At 37.3% G+C, this 9,693-nt stretch overlaps 3 protein-coding genes across 4 annotated transcripts; all 3 read left to right on the forward strand.

Moving 5' to 3' along the window:
• Positions 1-1,950: 1,950 nt before the first annotated feature.
• Positions 1,951-4,158, forward strand: LOC106446166 (heterogeneous nuclear ribonucleoprotein A1-like 2). 2 transcript variants are annotated; one of them, XM_013887856.3, is made up of 6 exons: positions 1,951-2,204; positions 2,443-2,483; positions 2,593-2,756; positions 2,847-2,949; positions 3,056-3,225; positions 3,315-4,158. In XM_013887856.3, exons 1-6 carry the CDS (start codon positions 2,080-2,082, stop codon positions 3,978-3,980), a joined length of 1,269 nt encoding a protein of 422 aa, XP_013743310.2. In that variant the 5' UTR covers positions 1,951-2,079; the 3' UTR covers positions 3,981-4,158. The 2 variants fall into 2 exon arrangements, with proteins under 2 accessions (XP_013743310.2, XP_022573801.2); XM_022718080.2 differs by lacking the exon at positions 2,443-2,483 and having other exon boundaries at positions 1,966-2,204.
• A 180-nt stretch (positions 4,159-4,338) lies between these two features.
• On the forward strand, positions 4,339-5,239 carry LOC106446167. The gene is made up of 3 exons (XM_013887857.3): positions 4,339-4,542; positions 4,624-4,755; positions 4,924-5,239. The coding sequence occupies exons 1-3, from the start codon at positions 4,504-4,506 to the stop codon at positions 5,101-5,103; spliced, it is 351 nt and encodes a 116-aa protein (XP_013743311.3). The 5' UTR covers positions 4,339-4,503; the 3' UTR covers positions 5,104-5,239.
• A 923-nt stretch (positions 5,240-6,162) lies between these two features.
• LOC106449628 lies at positions 6,163-8,459 on the forward strand. The gene is made up of 5 exons (XM_013891364.3): positions 6,163-6,455; positions 6,534-6,607; positions 7,252-7,557; positions 7,640-7,723; positions 7,864-8,459. The coding sequence occupies exons 1-5, from the start codon at positions 6,222-6,224 to the stop codon at positions 8,156-8,158; spliced, it is 993 nt and encodes a 330-aa protein (XP_013746818.2). The 5' UTR covers positions 6,163-6,221; the 3' UTR covers positions 8,159-8,459.
• Positions 8,460-9,693: the final 1,234 nt, after the last annotated feature.

Consider the following 9,693-nt stretch of genomic DNA (forward strand, 5'->3'; position numbering starts at 1 on the left):
AAAAAAAATCGCAACAATGGGTACAATGTGAATTTTTCGAAAAATTCATAAGAAATTCATCTAGAAATTGCTTATCATGAATTTGTTGGGATGTTCCGATGACGGACTTTCTGTTGGAAATTGCATGCTTTTTTTTTTGTAGTGCTTGCATCTTACAATCTACAAAGAAAAATACATTTTGTGGCATCGAACTTTGGAGCTGGTGGAAAACCTTTCTCATGTTTAGCGCTAGGTCATAGACTCATAGTACTTCCACATCCTAATTTTAATTAGTTAGAAACTTAGAACTATTTCGTTTAGAGAGAAGAAAAGAAATTTGTGAGGAATTTTCTTTTTTTGTTCTTGAATTGTTAAAGTAGAATCCTGGGAAAAGTGCCAATTTCGACCCCAACTATTTCAGTCGTGCCAAATACGACCCGAACAATTGATCAGTGCCAAATACGACCTCAACTCAACTATAATTCGAAAAAACTACCCGAACTTCTTAAAACGTGCTTAAATCTACATTGACTCTAACAGAAGTTAGTCAATCGTTAACAAGATAAAACGACGTCGTTTTGATATACGAGGAAAAGTGCCAATTTCGACCCTAACACTCTCAGTCGTGCCAAATAAGACCCGAACAAATGGACAGTGCCAAAACCGGCCTCAACTTAAGTATAATTTATAAAAACTACCTGAACTTCTTAAAAAGTGCATAAATCTACATTTACTCTAACAGAAGTTAGTCAACCGTTAACAAGATAAGAAGATGTCATTTATATATACATATATATATATATATCTATTTTTTTTTAAAAAATATGTTCATTCTCGAACTCAAACCATGTTGTGATACCCTTTTAAATGGGCATACTAACAACTAGATAAAAGTAACTTTTTAAAATACTATTACAAATTTGAAATTATATAAACTATTATTATTCTTCATCTTATCCAATTTAAAATTTTGGTGACAATTTTTTCTGATTTATATAAATACATTAACATGTTTTTCTTATTTATCATATCTTTAATAAAATTATATCTTACTAAAATATAAATAATAAAATATTTATTATTATACGATCTTAAATATGCTTAAAACTTTGAATTTATTTATACAATTTTCTTATATAAATTATTTTTAATTTTTAAAATTAAGTGGGAATTTTTTTAGTTTTCAAAGTTGATATTATATATTTTGATATTTTGTTCAAAAATGTTAAGAGGCCTTTTACCTTTCTTTCACTAAGATATGTTGTACAAAATATTAGACAAATTAAACAATAACTAAAATATATAAAGCAATCACCAAAATTTTAAATTGGATAAGATGAAGAAGAATAGTAGTTTATATAATGGAGAATTTCAATTTGTAATAATATTTCAAAAAATTATTTTAGTCTAGTTGTTAGTGTGCCCCTTTAAAAGGATATCCCAGTACAGATTTGAGTCCCGAAATGAACATATTTTTTAAAAAAATACATATATCAAAACAACGTCGTCTTATCTTTGTTAAAGGTTGATTAACTTCTGTTAGAATTAATGTAGATTTAGACACGTTTTAAAAAAATTGGATAATTTTTTTTAAATTATAATTGAGTTGAGGTCGTTTTTGGCACTGACCATTTGTTCGGGTCTTATTTGGCACAACTGAGAGTGTTGAGGTCGAAATTGGCACTTTTCCTCGTATATCAAAACGACGTCGTTTTATCTTGTTAACGGTTGACTAGCGTCTGTTAGAGTCAATGTAGATTTAGGCACGTTTTAAGAAGTTCGGGTAGTTTTTTTGAATTATAATTGAGTTGATGTCGTATTTGGCACTGATCAATTGTCCGGGTCGTATTTGGCACGACTGAAATAGTTGGGGTCGAAATTGGCACTTTTCCCGTAGAATCCTACAGTTAAGATTCATCCATTATAAATTAAAAAACACGGGATCCAGTGCTACGCGGAGTATAATAAGTATTGTCCTCCTCTCCTCTAAAGGATTCTAGGGCTCGCTTACTGCGCTACACGGCTTTTAGGCGGCTGCCTCTTCGTTCTTCTTCTTCTTCTTCGGCTCGAAGGTCTTTACGGTTTCGATTTTTCTCGGCAATGGACCCTTATGCAACGGAGACAGTCGTGGATGAGGAGAACCACGAAGTGAAACCATCCGAAGATGTTGAGGACGATGACGACAAATCTCAGCCTCAATCTGGTGGTGGCATCGATAGCGCAGGGTAAGTTTTCTCCAAAAGATTCTAGATTCAATAATTAGCGTTCGAATTGAGATAGAGGAGAAGAAAATAGCATCGTATTGTTTTCGATTCTTCTGTTACAAAAATTCGTGATAGGGAAATAGAAAAGATTTGAACTTTATATGGATACTCGTACTGTTTGGTGAAATTAGGATTAAGTTTTGTCCTCTTATACTTAGTGAAGTAGTGTACTTATACGATGTTTTTTTGGAATTTGTAGAAAGATATTTGTTGGAGGTTTAGCCAGGGAGACAACTTCAGGTTAGCTCTTTGTGTCTGGTTGCCCCTTTGTTAAGAAGAGGTTAGCTCTCTCGTTATTGGGTTAAAGTTCAATACTTTAATTCGGATTCTTTTTTATCTGCTTTTGCAGCTGAGTTCGTCAAGCATTTTGAGAAGTATGGGGAGATTACAGATTCTGTGATTATGAAGGATAGGAAAACTGGACAGCCTCGAGGGTTTGGGTTTGTTACTTATGCTGATTCCTCTGTGGTCGACAAACTTATTCAGGACAATCACATTATCAACGGGAAGCAGGTTAGTATTTAGCTAACAAGCTTAAGTGTGTTTTCTTAAGTTTTGTCTTACAGTGAAATAACGTTTGTTTCTTCTTTTTTGGCTCTTTAGGTTGAGATTAAGCGGACGATACCGAGAGGATCCATGAGCTCCTCCAACGAGATCAAAACCAAGAAGATATTTGTTGGCGGAATCCCTTCAACTGTTGATGATGGTAAGAGCCCAGTCTTTTCTTGCTTATTGATTTCTCTCATATGATTTTCATTTCATGATCATGTCTATCTATGAAGTAACGAATCTGGTGATTGGGGTTTGTGTAGATGAGTTCAAGGAGTTCTTTATGCAATTTGGAGAGCTCAAGGAACACCAGATTATGCGTGATCACGCAACTGGAAGATCACGTGGGTTTGGGTTTGTTACATATGAAAGTGAAGAGATGGTTGATCTTCTCTTGGCAAAAGGGAACAGAATTGAGCTCTCTGGGACTCAGGTAACAAAATGTTGCTGAGGTTATAAGGCTTTTGTAGGTGATCAGAACACTCACATCTTCTTCTTACATTGTTGTATGGTCTTATATAGGTTGAGATAAAGAAGGCAGAGCCAAAGAAACCAAACTCCGTAACAACCCCTTCAAGGCGGTTTGGTGACTCACGCTCTAACTTCGGCGGAGGTTATGGAGACGGTTATGGTGGAGGACCCGGCGGTGGATATGGTGGTCCAGATGGTCCTTACAAATCTGGTGGCGGCTATGGAGGTGGCCGGTCTGGTGGCTATGGAGGGTACGGAGGAGAGTTTGGCGGGTATGGCGGCGGTGGATATGGTGGTGGTGTTGGACCTTATAGAGGAGGAGAGCCTCCACTTGGGTACTCTGGTCGTTATGGAGGAGGAGGCGGTGGTGGTTACAACAGAGGTGGTTACAGCATGGGAGGTGGAGGAGGAGGAGGTTACGGTGGTGGACCTGGAGATATGTATGGTGGGCCGTACGGTGAGCCAGCAGGTGGTTATGGTGGACCAAGTGGGAGTTATGGAAGTGGATACGGTAGTGGTGGGTATGGTGGAGGAGGCTATAGAGGCAGCAGTGGTGGGTATGAGATGGGTGGTACTGGAGTTGGAGGCGGAGGAGGCTACCCTGGTGGTGGCGGCGGAGCAGGCGGAGGAGGCTCGTTCTATGGTGGTGGAGGAGGAGGAGGAAGTAGAGGAGGATATGGAGGAGGTTCGGGACGGTACCATCCTTACGGAAGGTAGAAAGATCCATAAAGCTTTCAATCTTCTTCTTGTCTTGTTTGTTTCTGTCATGTATGGTTATCAAGAATGATAGCTAGAGAGTAATACTGTATGGTGAGAGAGGAGGCTTATAGGGTTTGATTCCCAGAGATTAGTTTAATACATTTATAGATAATCGCCAGAATATTTTTTTTGCTTAGAACACAAGTCTTTGTGAGCAACTAGATTTAGCTTTGTATCATGGCTTTCGAGTTTTGATTCCAATCTTACCAGTTAGACGCTTGTTTGTATTGTTGCATATTTTTATCATGAACCTTCCAAGTCAGTCCGAAGGTTTGATTGTCGTCTACTTCTCCCTAAGTGAGAACCACAAATTTGATCAAAAAATATCTGCCTCGATTGTTTGATTCTTTTCTTTTTTCTTTTTTTTCCACCGGAAATTTCACCAAGGCGATCTCTTTTCATCATTGTTTTGACTGCTGCCCCTCTATCGTTTCCTAATCTCTTTTTATATTTTTTGGGTCTGAGAATTCGACATCGGGAGATGGCAACACTTGCATCCAACATTGTCTGCATCGGAAAAGTAGCGATTTATAGAGCGAATTTCATGGCAAATTCAGCTGTTGTTTATCTTTCTGAACGTTAGGGCTTTTGGAAATTGCAGGTAGAGAGGAGGAGGAGGTTGAAGGTAGATTGCAGAAAGAAAGAGAAAGGAAGAGATCAAAGCATTTCTCCTTATAAAGTCATTGAAATTACTCCCCCACCTAAGTCTCTCGGCGTTCGTTGCCTTCCTCATGTCAGTCCCAAATCCCTTCCTCTTCTTTTCCCTTTCACTTCATTTTCTCGAGAAAATTCCAGAAGAAAACTAAACACCCTTGATCGACATTCTATGAATTTCTTCGTCAAATTGATTTTGGTTTCAACTAGCTGATTTTAATGGGAAAAAAAGCTGTGATTTTTGCAGAATCTTCAGTGCGGAGAGAACGTGATGATCGAAGGTCAAACGTACACAATCTCCGCCGTGACTCATCGGTATCAGCTCCGCAAAGGTAAGTACGAGCCTAGTGAGAGGCGGCTTGATGTTCTCTCCGCCGCTAGATATGTCTTAAACCTTTATTTCGACAATCTGCTCCAAAATTCTTGACCCCCTCCCCCCCCCTTTTCTTAGAAATTTGTTTTCCCAAACACATTAATGTAATAAAGAACATGTACGATGATGATGATGATGATGGATTGTTGTCATAATCATGGTAATGATAGAATGTATTGTTCATGCAGTATTCACTATCTTAGGAGTTGCGAGTTATTTGATGCAATTCACTAGATCTTAATTAGGAGTTAACAGTTACAAGAATCTTCAAGAGCTTTGTCAAAGAGACAATGAATCAATCTCTCGCCTCTTGAATCTAAGTCTAACTCACTACTCAAGTCTAATCCTTTTGTTTCTTATATAGATCCAGAGTAAAATGATACATTTGAAAACCAAAGTGTTTGATTAAATGCTCCATCAGCTTGACCAACCCGGTTTAGCTCAACATCAGATGATGTTTGTCGCACTTCGATCAACACATATATATCATGAGAAAATTTGTCAACCTTAGTGATTAATAATTTATACAGCCAATAGTTGAGGTCCGTGCACGATTCAATCCGGTAATCCGAACAGGTCCAAAACTTTTTATTTCTGCTCTGCCTGTGGTGAATGACAACTAATGAATTAATAAAATTAATAAAATAGCATACAGTTGAAACGTTCGCCAAATTTGTCACTGAAAATTTTGAAAGGTCGATTGACGAGTTCATCGTAAACTTATTCAATTATGCAATGTATGTAGCTAAGAATTTATACCAAATCCAAATATGTTAAAAGTTTTTAATCTTGGTAACTATGATTGAATTATATTATCACCAGTGGTAATAAAATAGATGTTTACGCTCACATCACCAACCATTAGCTTGCAAGAAAATGATATAATAAGTGTTATACAGTTGACCAACGTGGCATAACTTAACTAAATCAACCGTCTGTCACTAAACAGTTAGATAACGAGCGAGTAGCTTTGCACGATTCCGTCTGTCAGGTAGACTTTACATCACCAACCTGTCATATCACAAAATACAGGACCCACACTCGTGTGTGCGCCTCGAGACGTGTTCGAACGATCGAATATTAAACGTTGAAGTTGCACTGCGTGCGTCCTCTATTTTCGAATCTGCTTCTTCTAATCTTCTTCAATCCCCTTCTATCTCTCTCTTTGAAAGATGACGACTGTTGAGAATATGAGCTCAGTTCCGGCGTCGGAAGACACGGAGTTCGGGTTCAAGAGGCCGGAGATGTACAGCACCAACATCGCTAACTCGATCACTTCGTACGGTCGCCATGTTTTCGTTCTCTACAAGACTCCTGAAGCTTGGATCTCACACGTCGAGGAGGAAGGTTTACCTCAGAGGTTCGCTACGTTGCTCAAGGATCGCAAATCCGATCTCCTTGTTCAGGTAATACAAACGTTAAGCTAGATTCGCTATTGTGTTAATATTCCAACGTCTTGATCTGGCCTTTTGGGCGTGTTGTAGAGTAAGCTGAATGTATGCGAAGGTGGTGGATCTGATGGAGATGTGCTGATTTTTCCTGATATGGTTAGATACAAGTGAGTTCCCTCTTCTAGTTTTTTTTTTTAATTCTAAGCGTAAAATCTGTTTTGGGAAAGACAGTTGACTAAAACATTGACTGATTCTGAAAGAGTGGAGATTGCTAATTTTGGAATTACTACATTCGATTATAGATTTTCTATGCATCGATGTTCCATACCGTTTGAGTTTGGATCGAGTTTCCGGATTCAGCCTCCTAAACTTCATTCGGGTTTTATATAGATTTAGATCGGGTTCGGTTAATAATATTTCCAGTCCGCCTACATTTTATAAATCATTTTGAATCCGAACTCATTAAAGATTCGGCTAATAATACTTTAGGTTCAAGTATTTTTAGATATCATAGAAAATTTGAGGTACTCAATAAAGTTCCAAACATGTGTATCCTGTACTAATTCCGATTTAAATATATTTTTGTTTTTTTTTCTGTTGAAATTTTGGATAATACCCACAACCTATATAGAGCTACATTTAGATTTTTTTATAGTATGGACTGGTGACGATTCAAATTTTTCAGTTCGGATTCGGTTCGATGTAAGGTTTAATTACAAATGCCGCGACCTACTTCATGTACAGCTTAGTTACTAAACCTGAGTCTCTAATCTTGATGCTAATTATGTATGTTGATTTTATGATCTACAAGGGGGATTAAGGATACTGAAGTGGAAAGTTTCTTTGAAGATGTGCTTGTGAATGGGAAGCCATGGAGATCTGGGAGAGAAGAAAAGATATCTGGAACGTTTGTGTTCGTGTGTACTCATGCTAGTCGAGACAAGAGGTGTGGTGTTTGTGGACCGGTCATCTTAGAGAGGTTCGTGCAGGAGATTGGCTCCCGTGGACTATCAGACCAAATCTCTCTCAAGCGATGCTCTCACGTTGGACAGCACAAGTATGCTGGTAATATAATCATCTTCAGTCCTGATTCAGCTGGAAAGATCTCTGGCAATTGGTAAGTAAATGTTTGGCTAACAAAATGTAATAGTAGGCTTATGCATCATTGGATAAACGTTCTGTTTACTTAAATTGATCAGGTATGGGTATGTAACTCCTGATGATGTACCTGAATTGCTTGACCAGCATATTGCAAAAGGAGAAATCATTCAAAGGATTTGGAGGTTTGGGTCTTAAACTCTTGCTTTGTAGTTTGTGCACGTCTATTTCAGGATTGTTTTTGTTGCTATTTATGGTGTTGTAGGTTTTATTTACATTCAGTTATTCAGACTACACTGAACTTAAGTAACTTGTTCTGTTTCAGGGGACAAATGGGCTTATCTGAAGGTGTAGCTGAGAAAGAGCATGAACAGAGAGTGGTGCCGAACGGTAACCCTGTAGTTGAGAATTTCACAGGAGGGTGTTGCCAAGGAGCAATCGGCAGTGTTTCGTGTTGCCAAAACGAAAACCCAAAGCCAGAGCCAGTCAAGAAAGAAGGAAAGTGCGCCATATGGTTCCAGCCTCTTGACAAAGAAGAGATGTATCTTGGAGCAGCCGTGGTTGGAGCCGTTGCAACTATAGCCATGATTGGTTACACCTTTTTCAAGAGGTCAGGATAAAGAACAACCTAACCTTACGCTTCTTACTTGGCTATTTGATTCAAACAGAAGTTTTGTTTATGTTTTTTTCTATCTGTCATTTCATAAATTTAAGAAACATACAAACCTTTTTGGTTTCTGGGAGTTTTTTTTTAATTCTCTTCTTTTATGTAGTTTTCATTATCTTCCACTTTGTGGTTGTTCTTTGTATTTTGTGGTTTGGTGAAAATTTTCTTGATGGGCCATATTGTATCTGAATGATATCCTTTTTTTTTATATGGGGCAACTTCTTGGGACATAATAAAACTTTGATTTGGTTTAATGGTCTGGTTCGCCATGGATCCCGGTTATTGTCGATCGATTGTACCGTATAGTTCTTTTTTTGGGTCGGCGATTGTACCGTATAATTCATGATGAAAATTCTGCAACTCTTATGGATACTAGATTTGGTGTCCGCGCTACGCGCAGATAACATGTTCAAATTAAAAAAATTTATATTTTTGATTGGTAGATTTTAGTTTAAGAAAGTGTTTGTTAATTTTGTGTGTTGTAGATTTAACCATAGAGTTTTTGTTTGAATGTGATGCAGTGATCAGTTTTTCTTTTCTAAACAAAAGTAAGTTTGAATAATATATTGTGTTGAGCAATCAAATTTCATAGGAGAAAAGAGTATTTTTGAGTATTGAGTGGTGTCGTTTACTATCAGGCTTAGGATAGCAGTTTATTCGTCTTTTAGAAGCGTTGTATGATATCAATGTCGGTGTCAAAATAAAAGTGCGATCCTGATGTGGTTGTGAGTGATAGTTTTCTTGTATAAGTGTAATATTTGTAAGCATTTAGTTTGACATAAACTTTTTGTTTAGTTTATTACCTTCATGTAACCTTGGAATGATATTTGTGATGATTACGATTTGGTTTTTCCTGGTAGATATGCGATTTAACTCCCTGAAATTAGCCGCCTCGTTGTCCCATATGGTTAGACGTACCATTTTGGATCTACAAAAAATTATTGTATTATATATTTATTGCTTAAAACAAATATAATTTAATAAAATGTTAGTACTTGTGTAAACGCAATCCAATCCAATCCAAAGGGAACGTTATCCAGTTCACACAATTCAAAACAAAATAGTTTGACAGTATGAATAAGTAATTGTCCAAAGGGAATAGAGTTTGGTAGCTAACGAAAAGGAATAAAAATAAGATAAGACGTAGACGATGTATGCAAAGTATATTGTGAATGGTCTTGTAGAGATGGCATTTTCTATTGCGAGCGGGCCTATTATTATAAAAGAATTTTGTTAGTACAGATTCATTATTGAGTTCGGAGAGTTTTGGTCGGCAGACTTACTGGTTACTTGCATCTTATGGTATAGAAATTTGTTCGTGATTCCGGGGAATCGGCTCTGGGTGAGCATCTGATCGTGATTCTGGGAGAGAGAGAAAGGAATTTAGTATTTTTGGATTGTGTTGTGAATTGTGTTGCAAAATAATATTTTTTTTAGGGGAGCGAGGTAGACCGTTGTATATTTCTTTGTAGACTATGTTTTTAACCC

The sequence above is a fragment of the Brassica napus genome, chromosome A4, assembly GCF_020379485.1.
Source record: "Brassica napus cultivar Da-Ae chromosome A4, Da-Ae, whole genome shotgun sequence".
NCBI lineage: Eukaryota > Viridiplantae > Streptophyta > Magnoliopsida > Brassicales > Brassicaceae > Brassica > Brassica napus.